The following is a 23,025-nucleotide window of genomic DNA, read 5'->3' as shown; positions in this document are numbered from 1 at the left end:
CACCTCTCCTCTGCAATCACTTTCCTCGCTCATTTTCCTTTTCAATTTATTTTCTGCATCTGTCTAGATTACGTTCTTACTACCCTCTCATCAATGTCCTTTTTTACTGTCTACCTAAAGCTTGCCACCTCTTTCCCTCACCCCTCCAGTGTTTCCCGAACTCAATCCTTTTCTCCCCATCATATGCTGTCCTTTTATTTATCCCCTCCTTCCATCATGTACCTTCTTTCTCCAACCCTTCCATCTAGTACCTTCTCCTCTCTCTGTCCACTTCCATCCAGCGTCTGCTCCCCTCTTTCTCTTCTCCCATTTCCTTCCTGCATTTGCTCCCTTATCTCTCCCATCTACACTTCCATCCAGCATAGGCTCCCCACTAACATCCAATGTCTGCCCTTTCTCTCGCCATCCACCCCTCTTCAATCAGCATCTGCCCCCTTTCCTTCCCTCAAATATCCTTCCCCCTTATGTCTCTTCCCTTTCTCTGTACATCAATTCTATCAGCACCACCATTCCATACCACCCTGCCCCCTTTCTTTCCCTCCACCACTCTTCCATTCCAGCAATCCTGCTCCTTTCTCTCCCTTCATGCAGCAAGGTCCCACGATGACTGTAGCTGCTGGCTGCCAGTCCACCCCACTCCAACGTACTTGTTCTGGAGTGGACTCAGCAGCTGCATGCTGGAAGGTCCCGCGATGACTCGCCTGCTGGCTCTGCTCCAGCAAACGCAGGGAGTTGTGGCAACGTCTCGCAATGACTGCGTCTGCCACCCCCTCCGACGTAACTTACTTCTTCCGGAGCAGAGCCGGCAGACGAGTCATCGCGGAACCTTCCTGCACCTCAGCGCGGCCGCCGACTCTGCTGCAGAGAAAGTAAGTCAGAGGTAACGTGACCATTTATTTTTTTCATCAAAAGGGGACATCTATTAATTGACTGTGTATCCTTTCTTTCATTTCTTTCTTTCTGCACTCAGGCCCAACAATTGTCCCTTTCTATTTCCTCCCTCCTTCCTTCCCATGTCCTTAGTGCCCCCAGTGCCTCCTTCCCGTATCCATGGTACTCCCAGTGCCTCCTTCCCGTGTCTATGGTGCTCCCAGTGCCTCCTTCCCGTGTCCTTGGTGCCCCCAGTGCCTCCTTCCCGTGTCCATGGTGCCCCCAGTGCCTCCTTCCCGTGTCCTTGGTTCCCCCAGTGCCTCCTTCCCGTGTTTCCCGTGTCCATGGTGCCCCCAGTGCCTCCTTCCCGTGTCCATGGTGCCCCCAGTGCCTCCTTCCTGTGTCCATGGTGCCCCCAGTGCCTCCTTCCTGTGTCCATAGTGCCCCCAGTGCATCCTTATGTCCCCCCAACTTCCTTCCAAATGTTGTCCACCTCCAAAGCCAGCCTGCCTGTATGCCTATCTATCTCCCTCCCTCCCTGCTGCGCTAAAGCCAGCCAGCTTGCCTGCCTACATCCTGCCCTCCCTGCCGCAGAAAAAATAAAAAAGCGCCTCTCCCCTTCCTTTCCCCCGGTCCGCGCCTGCAATCTTACCTCCCCCCGCCGAGAAGAAGTCTTTCCGACGTCAATTCTGATGTCGGAGAGGACGTTCCAGGCCAGCCAATCACTGCCTAGCTGGCCCGGAACGTCCTCTTCGACTTCAGAAATGACGTCGGAAAGACTTCTTGTCAGCGGGGGAGGTAAGATTGCAGTGGCGCAGGCCGGGGAACAGGAGGACCCAGGCCTGGCCGGCTGTGCACCCCCCCCTTGGTACGCCACTGCCAAGTGGATAGAAGTTCCATCTTCTCTTTTCAAAACAATCCATAATGCTTCTTCCTTTCCCCAGGTGCCCTGCATTGCAGTTGCTTGGATATCTGTCTTTACATAGAGAGCTACTCCTCCACCTTTTCTACCATCTCTGTCCTTCCTGAAGAGATTATAGCCCGGTATGCTGGCATCCTATCCATGGGACTCACTGAACCATGTCTCAGTGATAACAACAATATCCAAGTCTGCCTCTAACATCAGGGCTTGCAGATCCTGATTTTTGTTGCTTAGACTGTGGGTGTTTGTGGCCATTGCTTTCCAGCTACTATTCCTCACCAATTTTATTTTTCTACAGTTTTTAATTTCATATCTATTTCCTGTTGCATCACTAGGAAGTTGTTGTTTTCATTGCTTTCTTTATCATCATCAAATCTTATATTTTGCTGGGGGTGGCCACCGGAAGTAACCTCCATACATATGCCACCCCCACCTTCTAGTTTAAATGCCTAGAAACACATTGCCTGGATTTCTCAGCGAGGATTCTTTTTCCTGCCATGGTACAGTACCTTGTTTTTCCATGTATTGCCCCATGTACCTAAAGCCTTCTTGATGACACCAGGCTTTGAGTCACCTATTGAAGTTCTCAGTATTTTATACTCTTTCCTCTCCCATTTACAAAAGTTTTTATCCACTCCCCAAGCTCTCGAAAAGCTTTCTGCGCTGCAAGTCGGTTATTGTTTGCCAGGTTATTTTTCTGAGGTGGATAATAATAATATCAGGGTTCAAATTCTTTGCTTCTTCCCTATTTACATTCAATATTTGTCTGGCATTCCTGGTGGCTGAGGATCCTGGAAGGCATTTCACTATTTTGAGTTCCTTGTCCTGTGTTCCAAGGTTAACCCCTCTGATGATAGAATCACCTAGCAGCAATACTTTCCCGGTTTGATCTTCATTGGTTCTTGTTCCTCCTCAGTTCTTTTATCTTGAGCTTTTTTATATGTACTTTGGGGGTACTTACTTTACAAATTATCCTCACTGGTCCTGGTTCCTTCTCGATTCTTTTATCTTGAGCATCACAATGCTCTAATGGAGTAAAGGGATTCTTTAAGGGCAACAATTGCGAAGGTGGATGTTTCTGTGTCATATGCCGTAGTCTACCTGAGCCAACTATGATCCATTTATTCCTGGGGCAGTGGTGGTAAATTGGTATATTTGTGTGAGATGATTGTAGCTGCTTTAATAGCCTCCAATTCCTGCTTATATTTGTAGAGCTTCTCTTTGATACTAGCAAGTTGAAGACAGATGGAGCAAACCTTGAGCCTCCAGATGGTTTGCCTGGGAAATAAAGCACCACAAAGATTGCACTGAGTGAAATTCATCTTGGTTGGCTGGAATTGGGATTGACTGAGACTTCTTGATTATTGGGCTGTCTATATATGAGTTGCAGACCCTGGGTAGGGTGGGATGTGGGGAGGGACTAAAGTGCCAGTGACTCACCAAGAACCCTATCAGCAAACAATTTCTGGTGGATCTACCTTTTTCCCTTTTTTAAAAAATCTAAATATTCCCAATAAATCTAGCTAGCAGCTTCTGTGCTACAATACCCAACTACAGATTAAACCTTAAACTGCTTTGTGGTCTGACTATGTAAAATAAAATGCTTGCAGTATGAAAGACAAGAGTTAGTCAGAAGAGTTCTAAGCAGAAAAAGAAAAGGCGGGAAGGATTTTTTTTAATGTGGGGGAGGGGGGCTAGGTTAGAAGACAGAACAATTACACCACACTATAGACAAATAGTTCTAAAAGTTAATTCCCAGCAATTAAATAAGTAATAACAAGTCTGTGTTCAGTTCTAGAGAAGCAATCAACAGTTTATAAATCCCAAAATTAAATAATCATGTTTGTGCACAAATCTCCAAATTAAATAATCAAGATCGTGTTCAAAACTTCAAGTTAAATAATCAAGCAGTTTTAAATCCTAATAATTTAAAGTCAGTGCTCAAATCAAGAGAAAAAAATATTTCATGTAGCAAAATCTATTTCCAGTCAGTTAAGATATCTAAGAATAAAATCAAAAGGCACTTAGCAATTTCCAAATCAGATCCTTGCGGATTGACACCTGAAGGCAACTTAGTTTTCAGAAAGATCATAGCGTAGAATTATTATTAATTTCTTTAACTGTTACTCTGCGACTAGGGATGGATCATTTAATTCTGTGGATCTCAACAAATTGTTGGGTAGACTGTATAACCTTGGAAAGTATGATGTTGTTTTCAATTGGTTTAAAACATACCTCCTAGGACGCTCTTTCCAAGTGAGAAAGATTTCAGGAACATATTCAGCTAGGACTGGAGTACCACAGGACTCGGCGCTCTCTGCCCTATTATTTAACATCTATATGGTTGCTATATGCAAATTATTTGAATCTTTAGGAATTGAAGATCGAATATATGCAGACGATATTATTTTTTTCTTCCCAGTAGGTGAATGGGATAAGCAATTTGGGGTCTAGGGAGGTGGGGAACCTCAACCCTACCCACAGAAACTGTGAAAAACGAAGTTTAAATTGATTCACAAGCCACCCCCGAAGTACCCATAGGAAATAATGGAGGTACTCACAGTCTCTGTAGTGCCTTTACCCGTCAGCGTTTTTAAAGCAGCTGAATGGAGAAAAAGGACGTTCTGCTTCAGAAACAACTCCAAATGCATAGAATTAAAGATCTTCGGACTGGCAGCCAGCCAGAGACCGACTACAACATCTGCCCCCACAGATTCTCTGCCACGCGGTCAGGGGTGGGAAAGGCAGCCTGCGCCTTGAAACTCGAGTGGGTTTCTATCCAGGCACACACAGCCTGCACTAGAAACCTGTGTCAGAATCACTGACCAGCAGACTCCCATGGGAAGGGACCTCAGGTTCTTGAAGGTGACGACACACAGCACACTGACTCCACAGATCCACCAGAGCTTCTCTGTGAAGCTGCAGTTCGGCACCACAGGACTGTGTCCTTTTCTCCAACAGGGGAACACCGGTGATGGGTCTCAAGGCACTGAAGCCACCAAAATGAACTTTAAGCAAAAAAATAAGAAACAGAAGCAGAGCACCTGCAAAAGACTTCTGCATGGACTGCTTGCAGAAATTGAAACTGGGATTGTTTACTAACTCGGGCTAAGGGGATGGAGCTTGTTTTCAGAAAAGATGGGGATTTCTGCAACACCCAGACTGCGGGTTGGGAATGAAAACCTAGCGTATGGAATCCGGAAGGGAAGTAACAGAAGGATTGCATTACCACTTATCTATAAAGATAAAAGTTCAAATTTACTTTCCAGCACTACCTGTACAACTACTGTGATCTATACCACATGATCCTCCAGCAACAGCTTCTGTCATCTTGCTGTCCCCAGTTTAGGTTTGTCTTTCTTAGGGCCTTTTGTAGACACTTCCTCTCTCAGTAGACACTGATATTTGTCCATACTCCATCCAGATACTGTTTCCCATTGCCTGTGTCCTATTTTGTGCATGTGATATGGAGCACAGGGAGGATTATACTATTACTAACACTAATTATATTTATATTATCATGGAAAGTCATGTGAGTTAAAATATTATGTATGGGTAAGTGTTATTTATAAAGATTATTATTGTACAATGAGATATTATTAAGATTATAACTTGTTATAATATGGATGTGCTTTTAGAAATGTAAACCGCTAAACTGCACTCCCTTTTGTTTTTCCCCCTCCCCATTCAAATTTTTTATTTTTATGAAATGTAACCCTCGTCATCTTCCTTTTGTATCCAAGACAGTCTCCCCCGTTGTTTGTATCATAAACAGTCTCTTATATTATTTGTAATTGTTTATGTTTAGCCTGTTTTAAATTATTTTTAGCTTTGTATTATGTAAACCACTTAGGATGGTTTTAAGCAGTTACCAAACCTAATTAAACCTGAAACTAACATTTTAGTCTTTAGCAGTATATGAAGTATTAAAATCAAATCTCCCTCCCTGCTCCATATCGCATGAGTAAAATAGAACATAGGCAATGGAAACAGTATCTGGATGGTATATGAACAAATATGTGTGTCCACTGTGAGAGGATTAACACGGACAAAAGCCCCAGAAAAATGCTGGTTACCTTTGCCCAATGCAACATGACCACTCTCTTTTTAAACCTCTGTTCCATCCTCTTTAAAATTCACTCTCTTACATCCATTCTATCCCCTCTGTTCCATCCTCTTTAAAATTTACTCTCTTACATCCATTCTATCCCCCTCTTTTACTAAGGTGCGCTAACCGAATAGTGCTCGCTAAATGCTAACACATCCATAGCAGGGCAGGATTAATTCGTCGAAGGCCCCTAGGCACACAAGTACACTAGGCATCAAGGGCAATGCCCCCCCCTCCCGCATCAACGGCAACGCGGCTGGATCTCTTACAGGAAGGTCCTGCGATGACTGCGTCTGCCGGTCCATCCCCCTCCGACGTCACCGTCAGACACAGTCATCGCGGGACCTTCCTGTAACAGAGCCAGCCGCATTGCCATCGATGGGGGGGGAGGAGGAAGTCCGTTGCCATTGATGCGGGAGGGGGGGGCGTTGCCGTTGATGCCGGGAGGGGGCCTTTGCTGTTTAAAAAAAATGGCAAGGTGAGTCGTCCTCCTTCAGCAGGCCCCCCTCACAGTTTCGGGCCCTAGGCACATGCCTACTGGGCCTATTGATTAATCCGGCCCTGGTCCATAAACTAACGCACGCTTTAGCGCACCTTAGTAAAAGAGGGCCCATGTAATTTGCCAAAACTTCCCTTCTCCATCTCAAAGTTTTCATTTTTCGCTAAAAGCAGGCTATAAAAATAAATCCAAAGTACATAAAAATAGCATTTTTTTCACATCATGCTTCAGAAACATATGTCCATTTTATAACTCCGCACAGATTTTGAATAACTTAACAGGTTGATCTATCAGAGAAAGTACATACCGGTGCTTGGTACCGTGGCAGCAGTCACTTGTCCCATCTTATTAACAATCATATAAGGATTACCACCGATACTTGAGCTAGCAGTCCCTGGCTTAACGGGCACTGAAACAGAGTTTGAGGTACGAGGTAAAGGAGAACTTGGGGCTGATACTGGAGAACCTAAACAAACAAAGAAAAATCTAACATTGTACTTTGGCAATACAAAATGCACCCAGTATCAGAATAACACAGTTAATTTAACTATCAGGATAAAAGGGGGTGGAGGGTGGACTCAGGAGTTAGGAAGATAAGTAAGAGGAATAGAGCTCAAAAGAGGGAGGTGAAGGGTTTAAAGAGATATAGGCATATCTTTAGTATATGCCTGCAGACTCACAGAAAAACGTTAAGCAATCCAGAGATGAAGACCAAAAATCAACTTCAATTTTTGTTCTCTAAAAGTAACATTTTCATGAATTCATACAAATGGTTATGATTAGGTTTGCCCAACCTTTTTCTATCAGGAACCATATTTTGTAACTCTCGGAAGACCAAAACAAGTACCATTGTATTTTGCCATATACTTCGCCAAATAGTGGCAAAATACAATAGTGTATTGTCCCCTTCCAGTCAGTCTCATCTACCTGCAGCCTTAATTCAGTCTACTTGCTCTCTCTCATTTACCCCCCCTCTCCCCAGCCTTTATCCAGTTTTACCTTTCACCTAGCTTCAGTTGCAGAACAAACAATGGACTTCCTGTTTCTCTACCATCTTGAGCTGCATGGTGCTAGAAGTTCAGGTTGCTCTCACGAGACTTGAAACTGTTAAGATCAATCCAAACTTCCAGGTACTGATCGGCTGAAATTATCATTCCTTACTCCATGCTTAAGAAGGAATTTAGGAATGTGTAATACACACTACCAATTTATTCCAAATGCCAGATCCCATTCAATCAAGCTGCCTAGATATTTTTTGATCAATTTCAAAAGGGGAAAAATATGGATTATATGATTTAAATTTAAAAAAATAGTGCAGCTCGGGGAGAAAAAACCATTACAAACAAGTAATCACTTTTCTCCAAAGATGGAATATATTCTAGGCTTTCACAATCATGAGGATTAGCAAGCCAGAAGATATCTTTAACAGTATCTGAAAAACTCCCATAACATCCTAGAAGAAAAAAAATCATCCAGAGTGAATATAATTGCACTAAGTGAAAATCACTAAAAAATGTGAAGTTAATGCTTGAAAAAAAATTCTTTATTGATTTTCCAAACTTCAATAGTGCAATACATAAATACATCACATATAATAAGTCAATATAAGCACTTAACTTACAAATATACATAATTAACCATTTTTTCCCACTCACTTAATGATAATTTAATAAAACACAGAAGCATAGATTTCCCCAATATCCTTACCCTATTCAATTAGTCATATACTTCCATCCTCCCATCCCTCTCAAGTATAAATATTCACAGATCAAATTATGATAGAAATAACCCCCTGGATGTGTACCAAAATAAACAAAACTGACTCTCAATCAAAGACTTATTATAATGAGGTAGTATAAGATGTCAAAGGGCCCCATACCAATTTAAATATATTACCATGCCCCAAACTATCAGCATTCATCCTTTCAAATCTATAACTGGAGCAAAGATTTGCCCACCAGAAAAGAAAATTTAAACGATCGTAGTTCTTCCAATTATTTGGTAATCATCTGCATGGTTATCCCGGTCATGATAAAGAAAAGACGGCCTTTATATTGATCCATAGGGGGCTTAACATGTAATAATGTTCCACAAATGACCGCCTCATATGTTAATGGAATTGATGATTCCAAAATGTTATTAATCCTATCCCATATTGACCTCCAAAAGATCCCAGACTTGCCAATTTGAATCTTGGAGTTTAGCCATAAGGACTGATATCTAGATTTCTCTACTGGAGTATCTGTTAATTTGTTAATAAATTTCAAGGTTTTCCAGGTGTCAATTAAAATACTATTGTCCTTTACATAACTGGGTAATCTGATACTCAACATATGAAACAGTAACAATGGGGACATCAATTGCCATTTTTAAATATAACTAATCAGGGAGATTTTCCATGAGCTCAGGGAGGATCCAATACATACCCTGGCGCACTTGATTGTACCTATAAAAGATGGGAAAATTTACCCCACCCGCTACAATTGGTTTTTGTAATGATTCTAAAGCAATTCGAGCAGTTTTACCCAGCCAAACAAATTTGGTAAGAATACTATTTAATTTCTTATAAAAGGACCCCTAAAAATAAACTGGCAACATACCCATTTGGTAACAAACCACAGGCAAAATCATCATTTTAACCATTTGAACTCTCCCCCACCAAGACAGATGTAATGGGTTCCATTACTCACACATTTCTGAAACCTTTAGCAATAAGGATTTTTAATTTACTTTCATCGTCTCTTCCAACGTTTTCTGAATCCAAATGCCTAAATATTTTATACCCTCTTCCTTCCAAAAAAAAGGGAATATATCAAATAATCCTTTTGGACAGTATACGTTTAGTGGAAGAACCTCAGATTTACTTTAATTTATTTTATATCCAGAAAATTTTCTAAATTTTCAATTAAATCTAGTAAATGTAGAATGGTCATTTCCGGATTCCTCAAATGAAGCAAAATATCATCTGCATATGCAGAGACTTTATATTCCCGACCTGCATAAGAACTACCCTGTATCTCCTCTGCCTGTTGAATAGCCAATAATAAGGGTTCCAGTACAATATCAAAAAGCAAGGAGATAATGGACACCCTTGTCTAAACCCCTCTCCAGACGAAAGCGCTTTGAAAAAGTATTAATTTATAGTCTGGCAAAAGGGGAACTATACAAGGTTTGAATCATTTGTATAAATCCAGAACCAATACCAAACCAATCCATTGCATGATACATGAAGGTCCACTCCACACGATCAAATGCCTTCTCTGCATTCAAGGATACAGAGAAGACTGGATCTTACATGGCATTTGTTAGATTTAGCATGTGAAAAGCCAGTCTAGTGTTGTTTGAAGGATCTTTATTTTGCTTCGGTAAAACAATAGTTAAAGATTCTGCCATAGTACCAGATATGCAACCTTTAGTTAGCTGAGCCTGATATAAATTTAAAAGATGAGGCAAAAGAGAAATTTGAAATGATTTATAAAACTCTACAGTGAAACCATCACCACCTGGAGCAGATCCAACTCTAAGGGACTTCAACGCTGCTTGTAATTCTTTTAGTGATATAGACGTCTCAAGACTTCCTTTTATATGATTGGAATTATTTGGTCCCTTGATCAGCTTTAAAAACTCTAAACCTTCAAGTTCTTTATTTGAATAAGGCTCAGAAGAATACAAAGCTTTATAAAAGTTCAAACATTGTTTTAAAATATTTCCAATTTGAGAATGAGTCACCATTCTCATCTTTAATCGCAACAATTTTTACTTTTCTTTTTTTAGCTCTAAGGTAATTAGCTAATAATCTTCCCACCTTATTTGAGTTTCCATAAAACAGAGCCTGCTGAAAAAACAAATCTTTCCTGGCCAATTGTGAAGAAATCTCATTATATTTATATTTTGCTTTTATAAGGGCTTGGAAAGTAATTTGTTCCCACTTCACAGTCAATTTGGACTCCAAATCCTTAATACCTTGTTCCAAATTAGAAAATTATTTTTTTGTTGTTGTTTTCTAATATGTGCTGAATACGATATGATTTGCCCCCTCATGATAACTTTAAAAGCATCCCACAATGTTTCCAATGAGATTTTCTCTGAAACATTGAATTGAAAATATTCGTTCATTTTTAATTGAAATTCTTCAAGAAAGTTTGAGTCTGCAAGCAGTGTATTATTAAATCTACATACAGGTCTATCACTATCCTGTTCAGCAAATTTAAATTCAATCCAAACTCCACCATGGTCTGACAAAATAATTTGATCTATGATGGCTTTTGTTACCTGCTGAACTAATTTGATCTGAAAGAAAAACATAATCGTGAAAATGACTTGTGAACATGGGAGCAGAAAGAAAAATCCCGAACATCAAAATGAAGGATCCACCATATATCCTTTAATCAACAGGATTGTACCAAGTTGTCTAACCCTAATAACTTTAGAATTTTACTAGGTTTTTTGTCCAGCATTGGATCCATAACAACATTAAAGTCCCCCGCCACTACAACATTAGAAGCAGCCAGTGGTAGTACCAAATGTTGAAGAGTTTTGAAAAAGTCAATTTGATTTGAATTAGGGGAGTATATATTAAATAGCACCAGCGTATCATTCCCCAAACTCATATTCACATGAACCCATCTGCCAAAGGGATCTGCAGAAATCTGATTAAATATAGCCAAGCATTTCCTATGTACCAAGATAGCCACCCCTGCCTTCTTTCCCACAGCTGGAGCAAAAAAGTAATATTTAACCCATCCCCCTTCTAGTTCCCTTGATTCCATAGCGGATAAATGTGTTTCCTGTAAGTAATATATATCCACCTCTTGTTGTTTTAGAAAATTAAGTGTTTTCTTCCACTTAATCGGGTGGTTGAGCCCATTGACATTCAAGGAGTATACTTTAAAATTCATCTTCCCTATTAACAAAATATATATGCATGATATTTATTTGTTTACCTATGAATAATTCTATACACATCCAGGGTACCCCCTCCCATATCCACCCCTTCCCCCCCAATAATAATACATACTCTTAGATGCAATCATTGGATCAATAGCCTCTAAGCCCTCCAACAATGCCTAATCAACCCAACCTCCCAACCCAAAAAATATATTTCCAATCATATACTTTAAAAATAATTGATGTAATAAATAAGTGAAACTCTTTAACAATAAATTCATTAGTTCCTAAACATATTACTAATCTGTTTTTAAGAAAATGCATATATATTTGTTTTAAAATCTTTAACTATTACTCTCACATATTTTTAAATTATAGAAACATTTAAATAAACTCTTTTATTCTTAGTGTCATTAAATTCTAGAATATATGCTATAAATTCCACCTTAAAACTAAACTTAAACTTATAAAAGCTGCCATTCTATACTCATGCGCAGTACATTCAATCTAGTGCATGCGTGATACATTCTTCTTGCAAATATTTTTTTAAGTGTTATAAAATATAATCAAATAAATTAATTTCAATATATTAAATTATTTCATACTGATTGTATGTCGCTATTCATAAATATTAAAAATTCAAACTATAATACTGTTGATTTTGATTTCAATCGCTCTCAGGCATGCACAAAAGCATCCAACTTCTCTTTAATAGTGAGGAATACAATAATTGATCTAATATGATTTAAAGTGCTTAACTATGTTAATTTCCTTCCAATTAAAACCATATCAATTCCCAGTTGAAATATTACACTTTTTAAACTTTTAAATAAAAAACAAAACAAAACATTACCAAAAAAAACAAGTTCTAGGAAATTGATGTGAAATTTCCGTTCCCTGACTGACCAATCACCCTGGGTTTGAAGGCCGTCCAGGTGTGCCCCCCCAGGCATAAGGAGATGCGTTCATCGTTAGCACCATTTGATGAGGAGGCAAGTTAAAAAGTAGATCTCTGGATAGATTGGAGGTGGTCATCCACCATTGAAGTGACTACTGAAGAAATGATGCGACAGTTATGCTGTGATAGGCAATCTGTCGCTTGAGACCACTGAGAAGCGAGAGTCTACTGAGAAGTGCAAAGATGTAGCCTTGCCACTGGTGTCACATGCACTGTGGAAGCCATGTGGCAGAGGAGAACTATTATGCGTCTTGCAGAGATGGTCTGAACAGTGAACATCTGTTGACAGAGGGCATGCAGGCGATCTGGAGGGAGAAATGATCTCATGAGAATAGTGTCTAGGATAGCTCCAATGAACTGAAGGCGTTGATAGGGAATGAAGTTGGATTTGGGGAAATTGACTTAGAATCCCAAAGCTTTGCCAGAGCCACATCCTGAACTGAAGAAGCTTTGATCAAACAGTCGTCCAGGTAAGGAAAGACTTGAAGACCGTGGGATTGGAGAGATGCGGCTACTATAATCAGGCACTTTGTTAAGACTCTGGGAGAAGATGCCAGGCCGAAAGGAAGGACCTTGTAGTGATAATGACACTGATTCACTTGAAAACAGAGATATTTCCTGAAAGCCAGATGGATCAGAATATGAGTATTGGCTTCTTTGAGATCCAGAGGATAGCCAGTTGTTCTGATCCAGAAGTGGATAACAGGAAAAGGAAGAAGGTGGGACGCCTTGAAGCAAAGCCAAATTAACAGAAAAAGAGGCACTGGAAATGTCAAATGCAATTTGTAGTGACAAATGCTTTATTGACAGTTTCTACCAAGGTTAGTCCATTTAAATGATCAAACATACAAACTCCTGACTAGGATCCAAGTTTCTGCGACTCCGTCACCTTCCTCAGGGGACAATCGTGTACTAAAAAATATAACATATAAATATATGGACAAATGAACATTTGAAGTTTCAAGTTTATTTCGTATTTGATAAAATCGCTTTTTTCAAAGATTACAACAAATAATCATTAAACAAATATATATTTAAACTAAATTAAACTAAACTAAACCTTAAGTTTGTATACCACATCATCTCCACAATCGTAGAGCTCGGCACAGTTTACAGGAAATGGTGTAGAGAAGGAACTCCAATAAGGGTTTACAGGACAGTATAGAGAAAGTTTAGAGGGACTTAGTATAACAAAGATGAAGACATATTACATTTTTGAGAATACTCAAGTTTTCATATGTTTTCGGAAAAGTTGGAGGGTGCCCAGATTCCGAAGTGGTGTAGAAAGGTTATTCCAGAGCTCTGTGATTCTGAAGGAGAGGAATGTCCCTAGTTTTCCTGGATGGGATATGTCTTTTAATGAGGGGAAGGAGAGTTTGAATTTTTGGGTGGATCTCGTGATGTTAGGATTCGAGGAATTCCAAGATAGTGGGATAAAGGGAGGAAGGATGCCGTGTAAGATCTTGAAAGTTAGGCAAGCACATTTAAAGTGGACCCTAGAGACTACTGGAAGCCAGTGAAGTTTGGACAGGAGTGGAGAGACATGGTCAAATTTACTTTTTGCGAAGATTAGTTTAGCTGCGGTATTCTGAATCCGCTGAAGTCTTTGAAGGCTTTTCTTTGTTAGGCTTAAGTAAATGGAGTTACAATAGTCCAATCTGGAAAGGATGATGGATTGTACAAGGACAGCAAAGTGTTGTTGATGGAAGCAGGATCTCGCTTTCCTCAGCATGTGAAGGCTGAAAAAGCATTTTTTTTTTTACCAAGGAGTTGAGGTGGTCGTTGGAAGGATAGTGTAGAGTCAATGATGATGCCCAGAACTTTGCTTGAGAACTCCAGCTGCAGTGTGGTGCCAGAGGACAGTGGGATGAAGGTGGGTAGCTGATCTAATTTTGGGACAAGCCAAAGTAGTTTTGTTTTGGATTCGTTCAGTTTCATTTGTATGGTGAGGGCCCAGGATTGGAGGTTTGTTATATATGAGGATATGTTCTCAGAGAGGTTGATGAGGTTCGAGTCGGTCTCGAGGAGGACAAGGATGTCATCAGCATAAGTGTAAAGTGTTTCCAGGGGGGAAAGATGGAGGAGTTTCAGGGAGGACATATAGATGTTGAAGAGAATAGGGGATAAAGGTGATCCCTGCAGGACTCCACAAATCGGTTTCCAAGGAGAGGAAGAGATACCATTCATATTAACAGTGTAAGAGCGGGAGCGTAAGAATTTTGAGAGCCAGTCTAAGACTGTAGAGTTAATGCCAATCTCAGAAAGTTGGAAAATAAGAATATCATGATGGACAATTTCAAATGCTGCAGAAAGGTCGAATTGTAGAAGAACAGCAAACTTATTACAAGAATGAAGTTGTTGAACCTTTGTGATTAATGGGGCCAATAGGGATTTGGTGCTGAAGTTGGGTCTAAAGCCATATTGGTAAGGAAGGAGAATGAAGAATCTCTCTAAAAAGGATGAGAGTTGGGTAGATATGATGGACTCTAGCATCTTGGTCAGGAGGGGAATATTTGCTATTGGGCGGTAGTTGGAAGGTGAGGAGGGGTCTAGGTCAACTTTTTTCAGTAGTGGGGACAGGGCAATGTGTCCCATTTCTGCAAAAAATAGGCCTGAAAGTAGGGCAGAGATTATAAGTTTGGTAAGAGATGTGATGGCCTGTGTAGGAATTCTCTCATATAGGTAGGAGGGGAATGGGTCCAAGGTGCAGTTGAAGGCTTTCAGTTTGAAGCAGAGTTTAGAGACCTGGGATTCGGATACATGCTCAAAGGCAGTCCAGGATCTGTCAGCTGGGATAGGGTTGGAGACAGTTAGGGTAGGTTTGGAGTCGGAGGGCACCAGGGAGTTGTAAGAGACTGCTGGTGGGAAGGAGCATCTTAAGGTAGTGACCTTTTCGTTGAAGAATTTTGCTAGTTCATCAGCTGATGGAGAGGAGGGGGGCATGATGGAGGTTAAGGAGCACCAGATGTTAATCGCTGATCGGAGAGCACCAGCAGCAGCAGCTGAAACCAGTGGAGCAGGCAGAAGGAGGAGGGGAGACTTGCAGAGCGAGGCAGGAGGCAGAAGGCAAGAGCAGGAAGGAGACAGCTAGGGGTAGCGGCGAGAGTTAGCTCCGCCCACCCCCACCGCGTCGGCGAGGTCAAAGCCCAAACTCCCCCTTAAAAGGGGCGGAGCCAACGGATCGAGGCACTCGCTGATCGGAGAGCAGCAGCAGCTGAAACCAGTGGAGCAGGCAGAAAGAGGAGGGGAGACTTGCAGAGCGAGGCAGGAGGCAGAAGGCAAGAGCAGGAAGGAGACAGCTAGGGGTAGCGGCGAGAGTTAGCTCCGCCCACCCCCACCGCGTCGGCGAGGTCAAGAACACCGAGGAGGACTGAACGGTAAGGAAGCGACAAACACAAAAGGTAAGGAAGAGACAGACGCCAAGGGAACAAACCCACACATACAATCAAGGTGAGGTAGAGCAGAGACAGCACACACAAAAGAGACAGCAAGGCAAGCAACATAAGGAAGCAGCAGGCAAGGGACACAAGCACACACAAGGGAAGCAAGAAATGGAAGCCCAAGGAAGTCAGAAGGTGAGCTTTCCGGTCTTTTGTATCGGCTGCATTATGTATGACTACCTCCCTTCGGGGATCCAGGCATACATTTGCAATCGATGCATGGAGATGGATAGCTTGAAATGTCAGGTAAGACTATTGGAAGGAACAGTGATGGAACTCGAAGACAGAATCCGAGCACAGGAGAAGATTCTAGTGGAGTACAGCCCAAACGACGAGGTCAAGGAACTAGAAATGTTCATAGAGGAAGCTCATCAGCACCACGTAGAGATCCCAGGGCTGGAAAACTGTACTCAGGAAACCGATGTGAGGAGAGAAGACACCCATGCAAACATAGAAGAAACCGAAGACGAGGTAGGAGACAACCGCACATCAGGAGGAATAGTGAGAGCACAAGAAGACATCGCCCCACCCAAAGAACAGGAAACAATTTCAAGAGTATCATTGGAGGAAGAAGACTGGCCCTACTCTAAGGACGTGGACCTACGCCCCCCAAGGAACTCCCGAATAAAGAAGATGGGGATCATCGTAGGCGACTCCATTATACGACATGTGGACAGCCACACACCAGGAGGAAGAGAGGACAGAGTCGTCACCTGTCTGCCTGGAGCAAGAGTGAAGGATGTGACCAACAGGATCTCCAGGATCATAGATGGCGCAGGGGGAGAGGACACCGCTGTGCTTATCCATGTGGGAACAAATGATGTGAGCGGGCGGAAGTATGACAGGTAAGAGCTGAAGGGCCAGCTCCGCTCACTCGGAAGACAACTGAAGATCAGGGAGGTGAAGGTGGCCTTCTCTGAGATCCTCCCAGTACAAAGAGCGGATGGAAAGAGACAAGGGGAATTGCAAGTAATCAACGCCTGGATGAGACGATGGTGCGAAGAAGAAGGCTTCGACTTCGTGCGCAACTGGACGGCGTTCTGGGGAAAAAGCAAGTACTACAGAAGGGACGGACTACACCTCAACAAGGAAGGAGCAAGAGTTTTGGCAGGCAACATGAAGAAGGCAATCGAGAAGGCTTTAAACTGAAAGATAGGGGAAAGCCGACAGTCGACCACCGGTCGATGGCACGGATAGCAGAATGCCCCGACGAAGAAGCCAAGGAAAACTACTCCTACACAAGAGAAGACGACCTCACAGCCAATAAGGGAGAAAAAGCAGGAAGGGACAACTCAGACACAGGAGGGGACGACCACACAGCAAACAAAGGTGATAACACAGGAGCAGTAAAGGATACCGTAATTGAAACTACAGGGACGGCCAAGAGTAGAAGGTGCAAAAAGGTAACACGAAGGGAACTTAGATGTATGTATACGAATGCTAGAAGTCTAGGTAACAAAATGGGGGAACTAGAGACAATAGCAAGACATGACATATTGGATATCATTGGCATAACAGAAACATGGTGGAATGAAGAAAACAAATGGGACATAGTACTACAGGGATACAAACTGTATAGAAGAGATCGAGTAGGGCAGAAAGGTGGAGGTATTGCTCTATATGTTAAGGAGGGAATAGATTCTGTTGAAATGGTTACAACAGAAATGAAAGAGAAGCTTGAGTCACTCTGGATCAAAATTCCTGGTCAATATGGCGCAGATACGAAAATTGGCCTTTACTATCGTCCCCCAGGACAGGCGGAGGAAACTGACTCAGAAATGATGGAGGAAATCAAACAAGAATGCAAGACAGGCAATATAATTATATTGGGAGACTTCAATTTCCCAGGGATAGACTGGAAACTAGCAACCTCCAACTGCGACAAGGAGGCCAAGTTCCTGGAGGTGCTAGGGGATTGCTTCCTGGAACAAATGGTAAAAGAGCCGACAAGAGGCAACGCCACCTTGGACTTGGTCCTAAATGGCCTCACGGGACCGATAACAGAAGTGGAAGTCATGGTTCCACTGGGAACGAGTGATCACAATGTAATCAACTTTAAACTTGACATCGGGAAAGGGAAACATGCCAAAACCTTAACCACCACCTTGAACTTTAAAAAGGGTAAATACGATCGCATGAGAGCCATGGTAGAAAAACGACTCGAGAAGATGGTGGACAAACTTGAAACGGTAGATCAGGCATGGTCCCTACTGAAAAATACTATCACAGAAGCACAAGATCTCTATATTCCGAGGATTTCCAAAGATCGGAGAACAAAGAGCAAAAGAGAACCGGCATGGCTTACCATACAGGTGAAGGAAGCCATAAAAGAAAAGAAGGACTCTTTCAAAAAATGGAAATGCATAAAGCCTGGAACAAACATAAAGATGATCAGAAGAAATGTCACAAGGCGGTGAGGGATGCAAAACAGGAATATGAGGAAAAAATAGCCCAGGAGGCCAAAAACTTCAAGCCCTTCTTTAGATACGTGAAAGGGAAAAAACCTGCAAAAGAGGCAGTGGGACCCTTGGACGACCAGGGAAGAAAAGGGTACATCAAGGAAGATAAACAAATCGCAGACAAACTAAATTCCTTCTTTGCGTCCGTCTTTACGAAGGAGGACACCTCAACAATACCTGAAGCGGAGAAAGTGTTTGCAGGAGAAATAGAAGACAGCCTCACCACAGTTGAAGTGGACTTAGACCAGATATACTATCAGATCGACAAACTTAAAAGTGACAAATCCCCTGGACCGGATGGAATTCACCCGAGAGTCTTAAAGGAATTGAAGGTTGAAATCGGAGAGTTATTGCAAAAACTTGCAAACCTGACAATCAGAACTGGACAGATACCGGACGACTGGAGGATAGCGAACATCACCCCAATTTTCAAAAAAGGATCGAGAGGGGAACCGGGCAACTATAGACCTGTGAGTCTTACGTCTGTCCCCGGCAAGATGGTTGAAGCACTGATCAAGGATAGCATAGTCCGGCACTTGGACGCACACGACTTGATGAAACCCAGTCAACATGGATTCAGGAAAGGGAAATCATGTTTGACGAATTTACTCCAATTTTTTGAGACCGTGAACGAGCAAATTGATAGTGGGAAGCTGGTGGACATAATATACTTGGACTTCCAGAAAGCGTTCGACAAAGTTCCACACGAAAGACTTCTCAGGAAACTACAAAGCCATGGCATAGAGGGGGATATACAAAGATGGATAGGCAAATGGCTGGAAAACTGAAAGCAGAGAGTGGGCATAAATGGGAAGTTCTCCGACTGGGAGAAAGTGACTAGTGGTGTACCCCAGGGCTCGGTACTTGGGCCGATCCTTTTTAATATCTATATCAATGACCTGGAGGAAGGAACATCCAGTGAGATCATCAAGTTTGCAGACGATACAAAACTATGCCGGGCGATCAGATCGCAGGAGGATAGAGAGAAACTCCAGAGCGACTTGTGTCGGTTAGAAACATGGGCGGAGAAATGGCAGATGAAGTTCAATGTGGAGAAATGCAAGGTAATGCATTTAGGCAATAAGAATAAGGAATACGAGTATACAATGTCAGGTGCAACTCTGGGGAAGAGTGAACAAGAAAAGGACCTGGGTGTACTGATAGATAGGACCCTGAAGCCGTCGGCACAATGCGCGGCAGCGGCAAAGAAGGCAAATAGAATGTTGGGCATGATAAAGAAAGGAATCTCGAGGAGATCGGAGAAAGTTATAATGCCGCTTTATAGGGCAATGGTCAGACCACACTTGGAATACTGCGTCCAACATTGGTCTCCCTACCTAAAGAAGGATATAAAACTGCTGGAGAGGGTGCAGAGACGAGCAACAAAACTGGTGAAGGGTATGGAGAAACTGGAATACGAGGACAGACTTATAACACTAGGATTGTTCTCCCTTGAGAAAAGGAGACTGCGTGGGGATATGATCGAGACCTTCAAAATACTGAAAGGAATCGACAAAATAGAGCAGAGAAGATTATTTACATTGTCCAATTTGACACGGACTAGAGGACATGTAATGAAGCTAAGGGGGGACAGGTTCAGGACTAATGTCAGGAAGTTCTGCTTCACTCAGAGAGTGGTTGACACCTGGAATGCCCTCCCAGAGGAGATTATTGCGGAATCGACCGTCCTAGGCTTCAAGAGCAAACTAGATGCATATCTCCTTAAGAGAGGCATATAAGGATATGGTGGACTATAAATTACTTTTCCCTTTTGAATTAGGTACCCAACTGACAAGTCTGAGGATTTATTTTTTAAGGTCACACACAGCATTAGCGGGTTCTCTGAGGAAGCCAGGACGGCAAAACGCGTCAGAACCCCGCTGGGTCACTGCTGCAGAGACATTGAAACTAAATCTGTTTACTTATATTAGCTTTTCACAAAACTTTGGACTTGGGACTTTATTTTCACATTATGGAGATTTAAGAATTACTTATGAATCTATGAAGTTATTTAAAAATCATTTATTCTAACAAGATGGTGCAATGATTGATTCTATGAAAGTTTATAAAAGGGTTTTTCCCTATGCTGAGTTATTTTACTCTACTTTTGGATTCTAAACGCCATTTTTGAAACTGTATTAATAACTATTATTGTTCCTTTTTTGCTGTTTGTGGATTATAAATTACGCCAGGTGTACACCTGGCAGGGCCTCCGCGTGTGCGGATCGCCGGACTTGATGGACCGAAGGTCTGATCCGGAGATGGCTGTTCTTATGTTCTTAAACAGTGCACTACTCTGGTTGTTGGATCTGGAGATTTTATCACCATAGAACTTTTTCCTTGCTTTTTTTAGTACTGTATTGTAGAACTTAATATTGACCCTCCAGGACTGTTTGTCTGTAGGGGATTTAGATTTTTTCCATTTGCGCTCCAGATTTCTACTTCAATTCTCTATGATGTGGAAGGTACCAAGGGGTCTTACGGGAATAGGAGACAGTTTTAGTGAATAGTGGGTGAGGGAATAGTAGGTGGTCTTGGAGAGGGTGACCCAGTTGTGCCAATTGGTTTCTGGATTTGAAAGTATAGGAGTGGAGAATTGATTGAGAAATTTGATCCAGAACAATTCGCTCACAAATGTTTTGCGGAAAGTAATGGAATTTGAGGTACGGGGTGGGGCCTCAAGGTGCGACATGAAAATGGGGAGACAAAAAGTCCTTAGGAAGTGGTTAGACTAAGGGATGTGTTCCCAGCGGGTGTTATCGACTTAAGTTTTGTAATCGGTAAGATCGAGGAAGCTGATGATGTCTAGTGTGTGCCCCTTTTCACGGGTTGGAAAGGAAGCAGGGGGGGAAAACCTAGAGAGGTGAGGAAGTTATTGAATTCAGTCGTATCCTTGTTGATGATGTCGTCTAGGTGGAGATTAATATTCCCAATGATCAGTAATCTTTGAAATTTAAGGAAGGCGTTTGTTATAGTCTCGATGACTAGCTCGGAGGATTTGTTCCAAGGGGTTGGTGGACGATATAGTAGCAGGATGTCCAGTGGGTGAGGGTGGAGTTCATCATTGACTGAAGCTAGCATATATTCTAGTGAGGTGTGGCTACTCTTTTCAAGGAGCTGGACATCGAAGAATGATTTGTAGAGGAGTGCCAGGCCACCTCCTTTTCGGTTAGTTCTGGGGGAGAAGATGCCTTGGTAACCATGGGAACAGAGATCATTTTGTGTAAATAAGTAGTCTTTTTCAATCCATGATTCCGTGATGCACAAGAATCCAGGGTTAAGATCCTCAAATAGGTCCTTCAAAATTTGAGTCTTGTTGCATGCGGATCTGGCGTTGCAATAAAGAATTGGGACTGGCATGAGAGAGTCAGAGGCATGGTTGGGAATATTGGCAGGGGGGACAGGCTTTAAAGAGGCGTGATTGACTTTTCGAGGGTTTTTTTTGGAAGGATGACTTCTGGTGCGCATAAGCGTGGGGATTCTGAGGCCAGGGCAAATGTTACTGCCATTTGTGGAGTCGAGTAAGTTGGGAGAGGGAGGTTTCAAGCTGAGGGTGGTATTGAAAGATGAGCAGAGTAGGAGAAGAAGGAGCCACGGAGGTAGCTTCATGGTGAGAATTAGAGTAAGCCTTTGGGAGGGCTGGAAGGCAGGATCTAATTGTTTCACGAATAAGTAACTTCGAAAAGAGGAAAAGCTTAGCGTCAGCTAAGGGAGAGAGCGTGGGACTTATTTAATTTCTGAGTGGTGGTTTAAATCAGGAGAGCAACTCGGCATCTAATTGCTGCTAATAAGACAGGAACGGAGGTGAACTTAAGCATCTATTGGATTTAAGTGGGAGCTTGATCGGAGGTAGAACTGGGTAACTAATCAGAATAAAACTCTACACTATGCCCAATTAACTTCTATTGGTTTCGTGGGAGAGCAAAATCAGAGGTGGGATCTAGCATCTAAACAGGAAAGAACTTAGCACTGAGCCCGATACTTAGCAGTGTGCCCAACTTGACATCTAAGTAGTTTCATGTAAGATCTTAAACTGGGGTCTAATTAGGATAAAACTAGGCACTATGCCCAACTAACATCTATTAGTTTTGTGAGAGAGCAAAAACAGAGGTGGAACTTTGCATACTGAACAAGGAAAGAAACTTAGCGCTGAGCACAATTTAACATCTAAATAGTTTCATGTGAGAACTTAAACTGGGTATCTAATCGGGATAGGCCTTAGCGCTATGCCCAACTAAAATCTGTTAGTTTCGTGAGAGAGCAAAATCAGAGGTGGAACTTAGTATTTGAATAGGGGAAACTTAGCAATGAGCCCGGTCCTTAGTATTGAGCACAATTTAACAACTAAATAGTTCCAAGTAAGAGCTAAACAAGGAAAAACTTAGCATTGAGTCTAATCAAGGTGAGACAAGACCAATTCTTCATAAATAAGTGGTATCAGGCGGAGGAAGGAGGGAAAGCTTCCTCCTTCCTCTGCCCCGAAGAATCGCTGGGGGAGGGGAACTTTCAGCGGCCCTCAATGGGCTGAAGAGCAGGATGCTGAAGTAGGCAAAAGTCAAGCCCGATCAATCCTGCAGAGTCGGGAGAGCTTTCGGCAGCCCTTGAATGGGCTGAAGAGAAGCAGGGGCAGAGCCAATCCTTCCTGCTTGTGCGGTGCCGGGCGGAGGGACAAGGAGCATACATAAAATTTAAACATTAGAATAATAAAACACTGGAATGATAAGAATAACAGAATAATGAAAGGAGGAACAAGATGACAAGGCTTAAGACAGAAAATTGGAAAAGAACTAAAGAAACTTCAATATATGAAGATTGCTCTTGTCAATGAAACCTTTCTTGCAAGGAAAGGCTTTTGTATTGAGAAAAAGTGATGAAAATGATC

The 23,025-nt window shown here is 42.2% G+C and overlaps 1 protein-coding gene across 9 annotated transcripts in view; it reads right to left on the bottom strand.

The window, feature by feature from the left end:
- Positions 1–23,025, bottom strand: part of YEATS2 (YEATS domain containing 2) — a 1,675,245-nt gene that overhangs the window by 847,017 nt on the left and 805,203 nt on the right. For all 9 annotated transcript variants that reach the window (XM_033957686.1, XM_033957691.1, XM_033957693.1 and 6 more), the window contains one exon: positions 6,707–6,865. In XM_033957686.1, the coding sequence (XP_033813577.1) occupies positions 6,707–6,865 (159 nt within the window). The remainder of the gene's footprint in view (positions 1–6,706; positions 6,866–23,025) is intronic.

This window comes from Geotrypetes seraphini, chromosome 9, assembly GCF_902459505.1.
Source record: "Geotrypetes seraphini chromosome 9, aGeoSer1.1, whole genome shotgun sequence".
In the NCBI taxonomy this organism is placed as follows: Eukaryota; Metazoa; Chordata; class Amphibia; order Gymnophiona; family Dermophiidae; genus Geotrypetes; species Geotrypetes seraphini.
Note: the sequence above shows the minus strand (reverse complement) of the source record. Positions and strands in the feature narration are given on the sequence as shown.